Source organism: Bos mutus, chromosome 18 (assembly GCF_027580195.1).
Source record: "Bos mutus isolate GX-2022 chromosome 18, NWIPB_WYAK_1.1, whole genome shotgun sequence".
Lineage (NCBI taxonomy): Eukaryota > Metazoa > Chordata > Mammalia > Artiodactyla > Bovidae > Bos > Bos mutus.
In genome coordinates, this window is record NC_091634.1 from 43,889,379 (window position 1) to 43,907,447 (window position 18,069).

The 18,069-nt window shown below is 40.2% G+C and overlaps 1 protein-coding gene across 2 annotated transcripts in view; it reads left to right on the top strand.

Moving 5' to 3' along the window:
• BRD7 (bromodomain containing 7) overlaps positions 1-18,069 on the top strand; it is a 45,060-nt gene that overhangs the window by 26,232 nt on the left and 759 nt on the right. The window contains exons 6-15 of one of the 2 annotated variants that reach the window (XM_005902638.3): positions 106-216; positions 6,821-7,005; positions 8,019-8,142; positions 8,779-8,854; positions 11,596-11,703; positions 12,087-12,222; positions 13,820-13,931; positions 15,255-15,311; positions 17,235-17,349; positions 17,642-17,785. In XM_005902638.3, the coding sequence (XP_005902700.1) occupies positions 106-216; positions 6,821-7,005; positions 8,019-8,142; positions 8,779-8,854; positions 11,596-11,703; positions 12,087-12,222; positions 13,820-13,931; positions 15,255-15,311; positions 17,235-17,349; positions 17,642-17,785 (1,168 nt within the window). The remainder of the gene's footprint in view (positions 1-105; positions 217-6,820; positions 7,006-8,018; positions 8,143-8,778; positions 8,855-11,595; positions 11,704-12,086; positions 12,223-13,819; positions 13,932-15,254; positions 15,312-17,234; positions 17,350-17,641; positions 17,786-18,069) is intronic. The other variant, XM_005902639.3, reaches the window with a different exon arrangement.

Sequence of the window (18,069 nt, forward strand, 5' to 3'; positions counted from 1 at the left end):
ATGGTTGTTGTTTTGAGTTTTTTGAGGACCTGCATAATTTTAGACCAGGACAGGAGGGTACTTTGTTTTGTCTTAATGCATTCCTCCCTAATATTTTCTCTGCAGGATAACTTCAAACTAATGTGTACTAACGCTATGATTTACAACAAACCAGAGACGATTTATTATAAAGCTGCGAAAAAGCTGTTGCACTCAGGGATGAAAATTCTTAGCCAGGTAAAGGAAATTCTTTGTCATAAATAATAATTATTATAAAATTTATATTCCTTTGATTTTGGTCATAGTGATACAGATCCAATACAGTTCAGGTTTTATTTTATAGACAGGTTATATTAAAGTAGGAAATATTAAATGAAAAAAAACTTTAACATAGAGAAGAAAATTACAGCAGGAAGATTCTCATTTGGAATTGATACAAATAAATATTGGCATTCACTTGTAATTATTTATTTGGAAGCTGTTGAGTTGGTATTCATCAGATAGACTTATATTGACTGTGAAACAGATATCATCTTGAATTCCAGGACAGGATAGATTACATGAGTTATGAAATCTTTTGGAAGGATAGTACCTTATTTCCCTTTGCAGGGGTGGAAGCTAATGTTCTGGTGAAGCACAGGATCTCCTTCAGGTAGAAAGAAAGGAAATAGACAAATGAGGAATCACTCCTCTAATTGTCTGAAAGCCACCTCCCCACAGGAGCAGATTCTCCCCACAGGAGCAGATTCTCCCAAGAACAAGAAGCGATACATAGTAAGGTGTGTGAAGTGGGAGAAATGTATGTAGAGGACACATCATTATCATCATCAAGCTTCATGAGGAAGCTTACACAATAACGTATTCAAAACAAAGATGCCGTAGATAGTGGCAAAGAGTGACAGGAGTCTCATTGCAGAGCCGTGGCTGATGAAATTGAGTGATCACTTGCATCTACTGGAAGAGGAAGAGAACTCACCAGATGAATCACGTCTTGTGAGGTTTTTCTCACAGCTCTGAATAGATGGAAAATTAACTAAGACAAACCGTATCTTGGCAGGAAGTCAGAAGACTGGGTTCCAGTTTTACCTCTTTTCCACTAACTTGTGGACCTTGGGCCTCTGTGTTCTTATCTGTAGAGAAGAAGGTCTCCAAGATAATTGCTAGCATTAATATGCTGATTTTAGATAAGAGCCAGAGTAGGGAGTATACCAAGAAGAACAAGATAGAATGATTTTGCAAAAAAGAAAAAGAAATGGGTATGAGGAAGAGAAAGAAATCAGAATCAAGAGCTCAGGCTGAAATTGAGGGGAGTTGGAGGATAGTAGGAACAAGTCGTGCGCAGGTGCACGTGGTTTTCCAGTTTTTGTGGTGGTCATCTGTGTCACAATTGCAGTCATCTCACACACTAGTAAAGTAATGCTCAAAATTCTCCAAGCCAGGCTTCAGCGATACGTGAACCATGAACTTCCAGATGTTCAAGCTGGTTTTAGAGAAGGCAGAGGAACCAGAGATCAAATTGCCAACATCTGCTGGATCATGGAAAAAGCAAGAGAGTTCCAGAAAAACATCTATTTCTGCTTTATTGACTATGCCAAAGCCTTTGACTGTGTGGATCACAATAAACTGTGGAAAATTGTGAAAGAGATGGGAATACCAGACCACCTGACCTGCCTCTTGAGAAATCTGTATGCAGGTCAGGAAGCAACAATTAGAACTGGACATGGAACAACAGACTGGTTCCAAATAGGAAAAGGAGTACGTCAAGGCTGTATATTGTCATCCTGTTTATTTAACTTATATGCAGAGTACATCATGAGAAACTCTGGACTGGAAGAAACACAAGCTGGAATCAAGATTGCTGGGAGAAATATCAATAACCTCAGATATGCCGATGACACCACCCTTATGGCAGAAAGTGAAGAGGAACTCAAAAGCCTCTTGATGAAAGTGAAAGTGGAGAGTGAAAAAGTTGGCTTAAAGCTCAACATTCAGAAAACGAAGATCATGGCATCTGGTCCCATCACTTCATGGGAAATAGATGGGGAAACAGTGGCAGACTTCATTTTTCTGGGCTCCAAAATCACTGTAGATGGTGACTGCAGCCATGAAATTAAAAGACACTTACTCCTTGGAAGGAAAGTTATGACCAACCTAGATAGCATATTCAAAAGCAGAGACATTACTTTGCCAACAAAGGTCCGTCTAGTCAAGGCTATGGTTTTTCCTGTGGTCATGTATGGATGTGAGAGTTGGACTGTGAAGAAGGCTGAGCACTGAAGAATTGATGCTTTTGAACTGTGGTGTTGGAGAAGACTCTTGAGAGTCCCATGGACTGCAAGGAGATCCAACCAGTCCATTCTGAAGGAGATGAGCCCTGGGATTTCTTTGGAAGGAATGATGCTAAAGCTGAAACTCCAGTACTTTGGCCACCTCATGCAAAGAGTTGACTCATTGGAAAAGACTCTGATGCTGGGAGGGATTGGGGGCAAGAGAAGGGGACGACAGAGGATGAGATGGCTGGATGGCATCACTGACTCAATGGACTTGAGTCCGAGTGAACTCCGGGAGTTGGTGATGAACAGGGAGGCCTGGCGTGCTGCGATTCGTGGGGTCGCAAAGAGTCGGACACAACTGAGCGACTGATCTGATCTGATCTGATCTGTGTCACAGTTTTACGCTTAAAGAATTGCCTTGAGGTGCAGATGTCTTGGTGTCTGTGTGCTTGGCTCTGAAAGTTTCTTGGATCCACTTAACTGAGGAAAGAAAAACATTTAGATTGATGATCATTCTTGCGCTCCTAATATTTAGACAACATCAATTTCCACTCTTTCCTAAAGACTTGGGAAGCTGTAATGTAAGCCAGTTACCCATCTTTGGCAAAATATGCAGAGGAAAGGGGAATATAAAGTGTTTATCCCATCCTTTGCAGAAATACTCAGAATCCAAGACCAAGCCATATTCAAATTATTTTAACCTGCAGATATTTATTTTTGTATTTGAAGTAAAGGTACACCCCAAAAATGCCGTGTTTTCTCCAGAATCTGCACATTTAATTTTTAGAATAAGGTTTGATTTGCAAACATAATATATCCAGTAAATTTTTCAACTTTGATTTACCACTGTTTTCTCATCTTTAAATAATACAGTTAATACAAGATGCAAATGATTCCAGAAGCTCTTGCATTTTATTGAGGGTGGGGTGTCTGGAAGCACAAAAAAAAACCTCTGTCCACTTTCCCCTTTCTCTCTCTGTTGTCTTCCTTTCCTTCAGATCTCTTCCTGTTGAGGAGCCCTACCCATCCTGTGTTATAGCTTCCTGTTGACTATTCTGTCCACCCTAGATGGGAGAGATTCTTACAACAGTGATTTTTAAATGTTTAAATTTAGACCTTCTGAGTTACTCTTTTTAACAGCACATCTCCCAAGAGAGCCGAGCACACCCTTCCATGAATGGTGTCTTTTGAAAAATAACTGGTTTTTAATTCAGTGTAAAAGTTGTAGAGCAGTCATTCATCATTTTTTTCAGTTATACACAAATTGTGACTGTTAGTAGATGTGTTATTTTTATAAAGAGTGGACATATGAAGAATAACTGTTTTGACCTCCTAAATAAATACTAAATGCTGTATTATATTTATAGTGACCTTGGGTCAGACTAATCAGATTTCAAGTCCTGGCTGTGCTGTTGAGACACTTGTGTGACCTTAGGCAGGCCATGTGACCTTTCTCAACCGTTTTACCATCATATAAAATGGTGTAACAGTAGTACTTACCTCACAGAATTATACCCTATGAGTGACAGCTCAGTAGGTACAGGTTCGATACCTGTACTGATAGGTTATAGGTACACTGTTAGCCCCTTCTCCAGGCGATTTTCCCAACCCAGGAATCAAACGTATAGGTATAACACAGTATAGGTGTAGGTAGAACATGTACAGGTTTAGGCTAACACAATAGGTGTTAGCCATTAATAATACATGGCAAAGAATCAACCCTTTAGTCATTTGTAAAATGGAGAATTGATAAACAGTATGCTGATTTGGAGACTTTTGGGTTACCGAAAAAGAAAGACATTGCTTTTAAAGTTCAGTTCAGTTCAGTCCCTCAGTCATGTCCAACTCTTTGCGACCCCATGAACCACAGCACACCAGGCCTCCCTGTCCATCACCAACTCCCAGAGTTCACCCAAACCCATGTCCATCGAGTCGGTGATGCCATCCAACCATCTCATCCTCTGTCGTCCCCTTCTTCTCCTGCCCCCAGTCCCTCCCAGCATCAGGGTCTCTTCAAATGAGTCAGCTCTTCGCATCAGGTGGCCAAAGTATTGGAGTTTCAGCTTCAACATTCAGCTTTTAAAGTAAAATTAATTAAACTCAACTTTTTTCCATGACTTGTGTTGAAATTTAGAAAATTCCTTTAATTGAATTATTTTAATTTGATGCATTGTTTTTTCTAAGTTTGAAAATATTCCTAATGTAGGTTCTGCTTTATAAAATTCTAGAATGGAAGTTAAAAGGTTACTGAGAACTTTGTGATCCAAGCCCATTCATTTAACCAACATATATTGAGTACCTTCTATATGCCAGCCTCTGTTTCAGGTACTAGAAGTAGATGAGTAAAAAATGACTTAAGTGACATACACAAGAGGAAACACAAATGGCCACTAAATGCATATAGAAATAATCAAACTAATATTTTTAAGTACATATTAAAATAAGACCTGTTTTTAAAAATCGGTTGTTGTTTTTTTTTTGATCACACCCCTAAGTTCCAGGGATTGAACCTGAGCCACCTACGGTAGAAGTTCCAGGTCTTAACCACTAGACTGCCAGGAAAAGTCCAGTATTTTTTTTTTTTAATGGTACTAATCATTTTGCCAGGGAGTCAGAGAAAATGTCAAACACTGGTGGAATGTTCAAACACTAAAAATTGTTAAAACTTTTCTGGGAAGCAGTTTAACAGTAAACATCAAAAGCCTGAAAAAATATTCATTCCCTTTGACCTAGTATTTTTACTCACGTGTTGGTCACTCAGTCATGGCCAACTCTTTGCGACCCCATGGACTGTAGCCTATCTGGCTTATCTGTCCGTAGGATTCTCCAGGCAAGAATAGTGGAGTGGGTTGCCATTCCCTTCTCCAGGGGATTTTCCCAACCCAGGGATTGAACCCTGGTCTCTTGCCTTGTAGCAGATTGTTTACCACTGAGCCACCAGGAAAGCTGTTTTACTCCTCTGATTTATTCTAAAGAGATAGGGATTCCTAGAGATTTTTATTTTTAATAGCAGAAACTTGAAAATAAGTTAAATGTTCAGTAGGGGGTCATTAATTAAACCATGGGACACACAGGGGATAAAATACTATACAGTTACTTAAAATATTTTAGAGAATATTTAATGAAACAGAGGGGAGATATAGTTTATTAACTGAAAGAAAATTTGCTTATTCAGTATAATTCTGATTTGCTAATATGTGTAATGCTTAGAAAAATACTACAATGTTAAATCTGTTAACACTTTTCCTTTCTAGATAATAAATTAACAAGGTTCTTATTTTCTCCTTTACCCATGTCTTTGTCTACAATAAAATTTATTACTTAAATAGTTTTGACATTATTTTAAAAATTATGGTGGTTTAGTCACTAAGTTGTGACTGACTCTTGCAACCCCATGGACTGTAACCTGACAGGCTCCTCTGTCTATGGGATTCTGCAGGCAAGAATACTGGAGTGGGTTGCCATTTTCTTCTCCAGGGGATCTTCCCCACCCAGAAATCAAACCCAGGTCTCCTGCACTGCAGGCAGCTTCTTTACTGACTGAGCTATGAGGGAAGTGCACTCTCTCTCTGCAGCAGCATTTGTATGTTATATATGTATTTATATATATATCATATATGTTTTAATATAATTAAAAACTATAGTGCAGTAGAATTAGCAGGGTCCATTTCCTGAGGCTGTCACAATCTGCACTGCTAACACAGCAGAGTATGATGAGAAAAGGCCCCATCATGAGATCCAAGAGGCCTGCTCTTAGTCAGTGGTTCTGAGACCTTAGTTGAGTCATTTAGCATTTCTGGGCTACATTGTTCTTATCTGAATGACCTCTGGTCCTTTCCAGTTCTAGTTTCTGTTACTCTGTAGAAGTCTTCCCTACTGTTGCTATGTAGGAGACTACACTCCATATTTTGTCTATTGACAACACAGAATTAAAAGGCAGAGTAGTTGCTAGGAACAAGTCTGCCTCTTTAACATTTGTCCAGAAACCACAGACCGTAAGGGATGCAATGGAAAATTCACATGTTTCACAGAATAGAAACAATACTTCTTTGGTTAGAACATTATGCGTTCTTAAAAAGAAACTCTGCTAGCAGCCTTTTCTCTTTGAGGCGTGTTTTCACACAGAAAAATGCCAGTCCTCAGTGACCATCCCAGGATGCCAAAATGTAAGAGATCTTCCCATATTCACATGCTCGTTTTAAATATCTAATAATTCATAAATCTCAGAAGATGAACTGTTTTATTAAATATGAAATTTTCACACACTATTCTACTAAACTTCATATTTACTACTGCTAAGAAGGTTTAGTCTTTATTCACACATTCTCTCCTGTGAACTTTTTGACGATGCAGTAAAGTTGCAAAGCATTCTCTTATGTTGGAAATTATCTGAATTAAGGAATAGACTTTATTGTCCTGGTTCCTAACTATTCTGCTCGGTAGGATTACATTTAATTGTTTTTCTTCCCTAATTAATGACAGGATAAGTGTAAACTCTTATGGGGAAAATGCGTTACTTTACAAATGAATGGCAAATATACAATAAGAATACTGCTGAATATTTTTAGGAGAGAATTCAGAGCCTGAAGCAGAGCATAGACTTCATGGCAGACTTGCAGAAAAGTCGGAAGCAGAGAGACAGGACAGACACCTCACAGAGTGGGGAGGACAGCGGTTCCTGGACAAGAGAGAGGGACGATGCTGGAGACGCTGAGGCACAGGGCTTCAAGAGCCCCAATAAGGAAAATAAAAAGTAAAGAATCTTTGGAATATTACGGTTAAGCTGTCTTTTCCACGCCAGTAAGGGGAGAAAATACAATTCAGGGGCCTGCCTTGGGTCCATGGTTGGTTGGGTTTTGTCAAAGTCCATTTTGATGATCTGACACCCCTTTTCTCATACAAAGCACAGTTTGTCATTGTCTAAACACAATTCAGAAAATAGTTCTGAATGTCTATTCTGTAGGGAAGTCGTTTTAAAACCAGTAAATAGTCTCGAGGGACTCATGCTGACAGTGAGTTTATATTAATGGAGCTATTTAAGAAAAAGTTGTATATTCATTACCTCATTCCACAAAGGAGTCGAGCCCGTACTTAAGCCTAAGCACAGTTAAAGCTGCCTTCTAAACAGATGGGCTGTCTCTGAGATGTGTGCATGTTTTCCACCCAGCGTCAGCTGGTAGGAGCAGTGTGAACCACGGTCCTTCCAGCCATCAGCTGATGTGGCCTGACTCAGTTGCGTAATGTGTCCATCCCGCTCAGCTGCTGCCTCCCTGCCCTGACTCCCAGCACCTCGCTGTCAGCTCTGGGAGAGGGGTTTAGTTAGCAGGTTGGGACTTCTGCTGTTACAGCACGACGTGAACTTGTGACAGGTTTTTCTTATATTTCTAAGATTTATACATTGTAATATATGTTTATTTTAAATTTTAAAAGTTGGACTTCAGTGTACCAAATTGTAAAACAAATTGTGCACCCCTCTGCTTTTAAAATATATTTGAGATATGGTTCATTTTTATGAATATACTAAGAAAAATGTGTAGGACAAATAATACTGAACACCGGGAGGGAACTGACCGACTACTTGGCTTGCCTTAGTGTTTGTGTGTCATTGGGGCCCCTTACCAGGTCATTAGGGAACAAAGTTTTAATTGGTGTCAGTAGCACACATTTCTCCACTTTGGTTGTATTCATATTTAGAATTACATTTTAATGTTTTCATCTTCTCCTCTTTTTTTTTTTTTTTTACTTAGTATTAATGTGTGTTTTCAGGAAAGACAAAGATGTGCTGGAAGATAAATTTAAAAGCAATAATTTAGAAAGAGAGCAGGAGCAGATTGACCGCATCGTTAAGGAATCTGGAGGAAAGCTGACCAGGAGGCTTGTTAATAGTCAGGTGATGGAGCTTTTCCTTTCTTTGCATTACCTACTGATTCGGGTTGTCTGAAACTTTTAGTTTTTAAGTTGCTTGTGTACTTTTAATCCATATCTGCCATAGAGCTCTTTAGGATAGCGCTCACAGAAGAAAAAGTAGTAATATACCTGTTTTTAAAGTACATAATTCATATTATCCTCTGTTACTGGCTAGAACGGTTTGGGGTTTTTTTAAGGGACATTAATGTGTTCAAATGTTGGAAAATGAACCACATACTTCTAAGATGAAAAGAAAACATACATGGTCTTTTGAAGTCATGTTGTTTAGCACCTTGGTTCTAAAACCAAATGAATTAATCCATGGGTTTAGGTAAGTCACTTCCCTTTCCTGGTTTTCAGTATACTTTTTAAAACAGTTTAAACAGAACTTGGTGGCCTTAAGCACCCACGCAGCTCTTTTAAAATTCTGAGATTTTCTAACCTTTATTTCTTTAACCCATCAGCACCTGTATACATATGTGAAAGTTGATATGAGTATGATGATAGCCACGTGTAATATTAGTTTGACTAAACTAAGGTGAGGTTTTCTGGTGAGCAACATACATATGTATCATATATAGAACAGTTCATGCCATTTGAATACTTTGGGTCTTTGCAGTGTGAATTTGAAAGGAGAAAACCAGATGGAACAACAACATTGGGACTTCTCCATCCTGTGGATCCTGTTGTAGGAGGTGGGTTCACAGAATTAGACCGCACATGGACTTGATGCTAATGTGGCAAAGAGCAGTCCCCTGGTGAACATTTTAGAGGAGCAAGTCTGAATGTTGATAAACCCAACTATCATCATCTATAAAGAATTTGTCTGGGTATCCTGTACTTCATACTAACAGCCAGCCTACTTTATTTCATCCCAAACTAAGTACTACAAAATCAAGTTTTCTTTAAAACATAAAGTGCCTAGGACGTCCCTGGCAGTCCAGTGGCTAAGCCTTTGCTTCTAATGCAGGGGGTGCGGGTCCAGTCCCTGGGTGGGGAGCTAAGATCACACATGCCTTGCAGCCAGAAAACCAAAACGTAAAACAGAAGCAGTGTTGTACACATTCAATAAAGACTTTAAAAATGTGGTCCACCTGAAAAAAGACTTAAATATATCTAAATACCTGTACTATCATACCCACCATTAACAAACCCAAAATATTAGGCAGTCATTTCTAGCCCTGAGACACTGGCACTTCTTGAGATACCTCAAAAAGACTCGGGCAATATCTCAAAACCTTCAGACTATGGCATAATAAAATTTAACAGACTTTTTAGGGAATAAAATGAATATATATGCCATGTAGTAGTACCTTAATGGTAGTGAAATAATATATAGTAAATGACATGATATCTTTCACCATGGTTGATAGAAAGATTATAAAGGTTAGGAATCACTGTTTTAGAACATCAGTCATACTTTTATTTTTTCAAATGATATTTTAATGGAAATAGAGGGAATATTTTGAAATTTGAGGTAAGAATGGGAAATATGTATCATTTATCTTGAAGGGAATCATGTTGTGATAAGCATGAGAATGTTTATAAATAACGTCCTACTACCATTAGGAGGGAGATAATTGGGGATACAGAAATGAATAATGACAAGATTCCAGGAAATAGCTTCCAATATTTATTACTTACAATGAGGAAGGCACTGTCTTAGGAGCTGGAGGTGGAGCTAGGTGTAAAAGGGAACGAAACAGGAACAGACAAGTCCTTTCCCTTACATTCTGTGCAGTGGGGAAAGAATAACAAAAAGAATCAAGAGGTAGCCTGTCCACCATGAATCAGTGCATCAGGGGAACAGAGCAGTAGAGTAGTAACAGTGTCTGGAGGTCAAAGACTGCTTCCTTAAGAGATGTTTAGGTTGATCCCAAAGTGGTGAGTAAGGGACTGGGGAATAACAAGTAAAAAAAAACCTTGAAGCAGAGAAGAGCTTGATGCCAGCCTGTCGATGTTTCCTTTTAGCACTGCAGCGCACTCTTGAAATGCTGAAGCAGGAGAACATTAATAGGCTCCTTGACTTAGAAGGAAAGGAACTGGTGCTGTGATTTCAAAACAAAACTCTTTTACTTTTTTATTTATTTATTTATTTTGAAAAAAAAAAAAAAAAAAAATCCTGTGAGGCCCTGCAGCCATTCCAGGTTGATGCAGAGGTACAGTCCATAGACCGGGCCTTGCTGCTCAGGCCGGAGAAGCCGCCCCCGCCGTGGCTGTGGCCCTGCGACACCGCTGCCCACACCCCACTGCTGCTGCCACCACTACCTACAACTTGCTCTTTTCGCTCTGGCCCCATTTTTTACTTTTATGTGAACTTCTCATAGTAGACTTTTTTAGGGTCTTGGGTCATAGAAAATGCCACAGGATTGAGAACATTGCTCTTTCTGATTTATCAGTGATGAAAATTTGGTGATAAGAGATGCAGCTAAGTTGATTTAGGTGAAACCTTTCTAAAAGGCACAAAGGTCTGCCCCTTTCTTTGTACCTGGGGTTCTAGTCTCTGCTCTTGGTCTGGTTTTCGGGGTTTCCAGCTCCTGTAGACATTTTCAGATGCGGCCAACACTGACTTGATCCTCACACTCAACAGCTGCCTCCCCAGGAGGCCAGTTTACTGGTTTAAGGTGGAAGATACCACTGTTCACGTCTCAGCTTCATCCTCCTGGTTGGAGGTACTAGTACCAATTAAGACACCAGATGCTTACCAAGGAAGGAAGATTTTGTTCAGAGGTTTGGAGTTTCTCACAAGTGCTTCTACTTTGTCACATTGATCACATGTGGAAGTAGACTCTATTCCAGGGTGGTCTTGTTACAGAAACCAGAGCTCTTCAGAAGAAAACAGTCTTTTCTGTTGGATTTTGTTAGAGACCACATTCTCTCCTGACACCATCCTTCTCTGTTCTTATGCTTATATCACAGATTTCCAACATCATTACAGGGGTTCATGCCTGGTTTACAGGCTTTTCGTCTTTAAAGGCTGTTCGTCTCTGCAGTACAAGTCTGCCTCTTGTAGAGATTAATTTATCCTGAATGTATTATGAATTCTTGTCTTTAATCAGGGATTTCCCCTTCTTTTACTTGACCTTTTCTCCTGATTTACTTCCGTCATCTTAACACTGAAAGGTCCGACATTTAAATGTTTTTTAAAGTGAAGTGCAACATGATTATAAAGAATACGAGGATACTGCAGAGTATGATGAAAAGGACCAGATTTGGATCCTGGCTACATTCCTGCCTTTCTCAGCTCAGATTTTTTTTGTTAAAAATGGGTAAAAAAAAAAAAAAAAATATATATATATATATATATATGGATATAGTAAGGGCTGCCCGGAGTCAGGTGGATGTCGTGAAGCAGTGTGTCCACAGGCACTCTGCAGAGCACCATGGGGTCACTGCCACATGAGCCATCTCCACCATGCTCACTCTTACGTTTTAGAACCAGGTTATTGTCCTGTGAGACTGGGGATGACAACTGGAAGACTTCAGTCTGGAGTGAATACTTTGCAGGGGTTCAAAGAAGATAAAAGGAACAAAGTAACTCCGGGTAAGGCTCCCATGTGGTAGTAAAGTTTTTTCTCTTCTCATTTTCAAGGAGTTGAGGAAAAGAAGCATAATTACCATTACTTTAACTCTATTTGTGGTATTTTTGCAACATTAATTAGATATTTTAAAGAAGAAACTGAAAAATCAGTATTAATATTCAGAATGAGTTTTCTTTCTTGTTTTTCCCCTCCCCATTGTGAGAAAAGATTCACTAGAGTTGTGACTTATAAGTATGTATTTTTGAGAAAATAATTTACCTTGGATTTGTTTGCCAGTCAGTGAAGTAGCAAAGTTAGAAGGGAATAATCTTTAATAATTAGAAAAATAGATTGACATACAAGTTAAAGAATAGTATTGTGGTTCTGCCTGTGTTTTCATCAACAGTGTTATACTTGAGTTACGGACCCTACAGTTCTTATGCACCACATTATGACTCCACGTTTGCAAATATCAGCAAGGACGATTCTGATTTAATCTATTCAACCTATGGGGAAGACCCTGATCTCCCCAGTGATTTCAGGTGAGTCATCAATTCATTGGTACTCTGAGAGCTGCATTGTCCTAAAACACTGATGCACAAAAGGGATCTGTTGCTAGACCTACAGAGTTATTCAAATGGTAAGAAATGTGTTCAGTAATTTTTTAATTGACAATTAACAGACCCTCAGTTATCATCATTCTTTAATGGAAAGTAAATATTTTAAAGAAAGGATGTGTCTTCCTAATATTTTCTGGTGTTGGCATCTGCAGTATTTTTCAAAAATATGTTTTTGAAGCTGTTTGGTACTTCCGCTTACTAAAATTCAGGAGCTTGTCGCTTCAGAATGTTGGGGTGCCACCTGCTTCATTGTAACATGTGTGTGCATCAGTGAGCTGTTCCAGATTCGATCGCTGTGGGGGATCAAATCAGAGTCAGAGCCAGCGCACATTTTCCCCAAGATAGGAGGTAGGACCTGGTTTGATCCAAGGCCGACCCCCATCCAAGCCTGTTTGACCCATCAGGCCCCAGTAGACTGGCAGTTCCACTCCACCAGCCCTCATCACATGTTTCTGTGAGAAGCTAACTGTGTGCTCTTGTTTAGGATGCTGGGTACTTTGCATGGCATCAGCATAATGAGATACCGTCCTGATTTACTGGCATTCTGGCTTGGGTTGGGCTTAGCTTGGGTTATTCCTTCTTGGCAGTGGAATTTTGTAAACTTTCATTATGTGTAAGACTGTAACCCAGTAGATTAAGCAGTTTCCTGGTTCTCTGAAAAGAGGGAATTGTTCACGTTTGTATACATATGGTGGTAGTGGTGGCAGTGTTTTTACAAGTCAGTGACTGTGGTTTCAGATCAAGCCGTTTGTATCCTTTAGACCTCTTCTCACCAGCTTGAATAAATCCTTTCTCGACTATTCATTCATCCATGCATTCCACATAAAGGTATTGCTGGTGCCGTATTTTCCAGGCATCAGCCTAAGTAGGATTTCTTGACTCACTAAAATGGGGTGTGAGAGAACTAAGTCATGGAGAATTCCAGGGTTTTAGATGAAGCATAGAAGATGACATTGCTGTTACTAAGAGGGAAGATTTTAGATGGACTACTTCAGGAGGAAGATCCAGCAATTCAATTTTGGACATTATGAGGCTATTTGACCTCCAAATGGAGCTGCCAAAGAGTGTAGCCCAACCCGGAGGTGTAACTTTGAGAGTGTTTTAGTACATACAAGAGCCCTGAGGCAAATACGATCAGGACAGGGGAGCCTGGTAGGCTGCCGTCTCACACAGAGTCGGACACGACTGAAGCAACTTAGCTTAGGGAAGGAGTGAAGAGAGAGAAGCAAAGAATTCCACTGACTGAGCCCTCATCCCCACCATCACCGAGATCTTATTTTTCTTTGAACTTTCCCCCAGGAGCATTTCCTTTTCATGGTGTTCTTGATATTGCTTAATTCTCTCATGATGATAAATCCATCACTGGTAAATATGTAAGTATAATTGTGTTCTGTCTTGATGGAAAGTTTCACATCGTGGGTGTAAGTTAAAGGCATCTAATTAAACAGTTGGCTGTAATAGGAAGAACACCAGTGGAGATCATTTATATGAAAGTGACTTTCCCAACACTCTTTTCCAGCATCCATGAGTTTTTGGCCACATGCCAAGATTATCCATATGTTATGGCAGATAGTTTACTGGATGTTTTAACAAAAGGAGGACATTCTAGAACCCTGCAGGAGTCAGAGACGGTAAGAATGCTGCTAAAGAACAGGGTGATTTATCATTGGTTCTCCAGTGTTAGTCATCAGTGTTATGAAACCATGGGATTAACCAGTGTGGCAGCTGAACTCCATTCCACTGAAAAGACAGCCCAGCCCGGGTGGAGTCCATGGGTGGAGGACAATGAACGGAAACAAGTAACTCGGCTACCAGGATCTGTGAGGGCCAGATGATTGTCTTTATCTCCTCATCTTGGAAATGTAGAAATCAAAACTTGGGGTTATAACCCAGAAGTCAGCTTGTGTTATGTACCCGAACAAAAAAAGGAAGTCTGGGCTCACCGGCTTGACACTGAGTTGACTAAAATGATAGGGAATGTCCTTTTCCTTATGTAGTAATAATACAGTGGTGGAGCCTCAAGTAAAAAAGTAAAAAGCTTCCTCATTGCTGTCTTTTGTTAACACTTGTAAATTAGCTCCAGTTCAGTTGGACATAGTTCATAATCCAGGGTAATTCAGAGACGTGACTCAAAGATGAAAACCAGAAAATGTTCGTTCAGTGGAGAAGAGAGCTGATCTCCAGAATGTCCGTGTCACCATGGTTAGAGGATCCCTGCATCTTCTGGGGGTTATGACTCTTCCTGGTGGCTCGGCCTGCAGCCGCTGTGCGCTCTGCCTTCACTGTACCTGTGCCTGCTGGTCCTTGGGCGGCCTGTCAGCACAGCTGAGTCAGTGCCTGAAGTTCAGTGAGAACTGCTGTACGGTCTTGTATCTTAGCACAAAACTGCTTTCTTTACATCACCTAAAAAACATTCAGCTTTACATCAGTTCAGAAATATTTTTACTGTATACTTCCCATCAATTAATCTGAATTAATTAAAGGTCTTGAACTAAAATTGCTTATTTTTTTTTTTAATTGCTTATCTTTCATTTGGTTGATACAGCAGTATATTTCAAATTTAAAATGTCTCTGCCCTTTGATCCAGCAGTTCCTCTTCTCAGAATTTATACTAGAAAATAAGACAGAAGTTATATGTAAGGAATACAGTTTTTATAATTTTTTAAAACTAGAAATCAGTTAAATAAATCACAGTATAACCTTTCAAGATAACAGATCATCATTGATTTTTGCACATGATATATGTGTTTATATACGCATTATCTCTGAAGACTAGGGTTATGGGAAGTTTTCACCTTCTCTGTAGCATTTGAATATTTTATACACATCTGCTGCTGTTTGAGAATATTGCCTCTTCATGTAGAATACACTAGGAGTTCTCCTGTCTTCTGTTTGTCAGAGATTTTAGCCACCTGATGTTTTCTTTAATAAAGTGTTTTTCTTTATCCTTATAGTCATCTCCTGAAGATGAAGGCCAGACTAGGATACTTGACACAGCAAAAGAAATGGAGGTGATTATATTTCGTTTCTTTACAAGAAATATTTAAATGGCAAATAAGATAAAAAGCCTAAATGATAAAGCTTTTATTTTAAAAGCAAAATATTTATTATCTCCTGAAATCAAAGAACTGTTTTTGCCCGTGGAGAAGGTCGCAGCAGTGAGTGGGGTAGACAAGCATGTGAACGAGGGAGCTGCAGCCGGTTACTGAACAGTGTACGTGTCCATGTTGTGGGAACACAGGCTGGAGGAGCCAGCTGCTTTGGACGGTTGGTGAGGCCCTCACAGAGAGGCTTCCAGATGAACTGGAAAGTCTGGAAAGATGAACAAGGTTCTCCCAGCACAGGGCCAGGTGTATGAAGAGGGTAGAACTCCATGTGTTCTGAGCAGGCAGGGCTAAAGAGCACCCAGCAAGTGAGTGACCACAGGGTGCCAGGAGAGAGGAGCAGCAGATGACAAGTTGTATATGCAGTGCTAAGAAGTTGAGATTTTTCTCCTCAGAGACTGCTATGATTAGATGTGGAAGAGAAGGGGGTGCTGGAGGGAGCGGACCAGTGAAAAGCTATGGGACTTAAGCTAGTTGTTTTTTGCTTAGATAACAATGTAATGGAAGAGAATGAAGATGTACAATAAAGAAAAATACAGTAGAAGTAAAATTGATAGGGCCTGATGCACAAGGTAGATACTAGCATTGTTAGCTCACCTCAGATGTACAGGGAAAGGAGCAGCCTTCATCAGGGAAAGAAAGATCTGGTTTCAGGGCTGGTGAGTGTGGTTTGGGACATCACTGGAGGTGTGTTGATCTAGAGGTCATTAGTGTCACGGTAGAATTATTGTTAGGTATTAAGTGAATGGGATTGTCCAGGCAGAACACAGAACACATAAGGAAAAGGCCAAAAACCCTCGGAAAGACCAATGGTTGAGGTAGGAGAAGCATGGCAGAGTCATGCAGGAAAGAGTCCCGCAGTGTCAGGTGCTGCATGAAGCCCTCTAGGACGTGTCATTTGTAACCTTAATCAGAGTAATTTCAGTAAAATGGTGGCGACAAGATAAAGACGCCATGAGTTACATGACTTAGATCACAGAGTTATAAGCCTTTTACAGGAAAGAAAACTTGAAGATGGGAGATCAAGTAAAGATAGATGCAAATGTGGATGGTACTTAAAAAGTCATGTCATTTTCCAAGAAAGATGAGCCAGGCAAGGTCATGTACATGGTGAACAGGTAAGAATGAAGGAAAGCTGGAGAATGGGAAGGAAAGCTGGGTGAGAAGTGTTTTGAGTCAAGTTGTAAGGGCCCAGCTGAGGTGGCAGACCCGAGTATGTACTGATAGGGTTTTCTCCACCACACTTAGCCCACGTGTCTGAGCTCAGAGTGCAATACCAGAGTGTAAATGGAACCATTAACTTTGGGTTACTCATTGTCACCGTTGATCATTTCCTAAAAACCAGTGTTGGGGTTATGGAAATTCTGAGTCTTGATATTCCAGAAATAAAACTACCCATTTTAGGATTTTGTTTCTCCCATGCAGTAGTAACAGCTTGACTTTGAGGCCCGGAGGAGAACCCAGGAAGTATCTCACATTCAAGTTCTACCATGAGGGAGTGCCAGTGTATGGACTAAAACATTGCCTGTGAACCTCAGAAACTGCAGCACCATCACAGTCACCAAAAGGGCAGTGACAAGGCTTTCATCATTAGAGTGGCGATGAAGCAAATAACAGAGTGTGTAAAACACACCATTCCATTACCAAGAAGTGTGAGCTTAGGGACACTTGCGCCAGGATTTAGGAGTGGCATTTTAAAGGTTTTTATGGCATCAGAATTATAACTCTAAATAAGTGAAATAACTTGGCTTATAAACACAAGCTGTCTTACTAACTTCTCATTCTAGCACTGTCAGGGCTTAGCAAGCTCAGATAATTTTTTTTTTTAAGCAGGTTACAGAAGTTGAACTAACAGGACGTTTGGACTCCAATAATCAAGACAAGCTTACAGCACTGAAAGCAGTAACAAACTTCGGAGCTCCGGTTGAAGTTTTTGACTCTGAAGGTGAGTGTCTCCAGAGGATTTGAAGGAAACACTTCCTGACACAGGCAGGCAAGATGTAATGTCAAAGTAGCACAGGTTAGCATAGCCATTCATTGCAGGAACATGGTGACTGGCCAAGCTCAGTGAACAGTAAAGCCTGTCTGTGGTGTTGATTTCATTTAGGGGGGATTACTCCTTTGAGGAGAGAGGACTAAGCAATAATGGCAAAACCCCAGAGCACAGTATTCAGTTTATTGCACAGGATCAGATACAAGAGGTCCATGATGTCCTTAATAAGTTATTTTTCTCACAGAAGCTGAAGTGTTCCAGAGGAAACTTGATGAGACCACCAAACTGCTCAGAGAGCTCCAGGAAGCCCAGAATGAGCGTCTGAGCACCAGACCCCCTCCCAACATGATCTGTCTCTTGGGTCCGTCATACAGAGAAATGCATCTTGGTATGTGGTACCTCTTAGAATCTGAGCCACCAGGGCAGCCCAGGAATACTGCAGTGGGTAGTCTATCCCTTCTCCAGAGGATCTTCCGAACCCAGGAATGGAAGCGGGCTCTCCTGCATTGCAGGCAGGTTCTTTACCGTCTAAGCTACCAGGGAAGCCCCTGGTTGGAGAAGCAAGCTGCTTAAAGGGAGCATTTCTTGAGTAGTGATACCACTCTAAAGTAACACTGAAGGGAACACCATGGACAGTTCATTTTCTGTATTCATGTTTATTGGGCTTTTTTT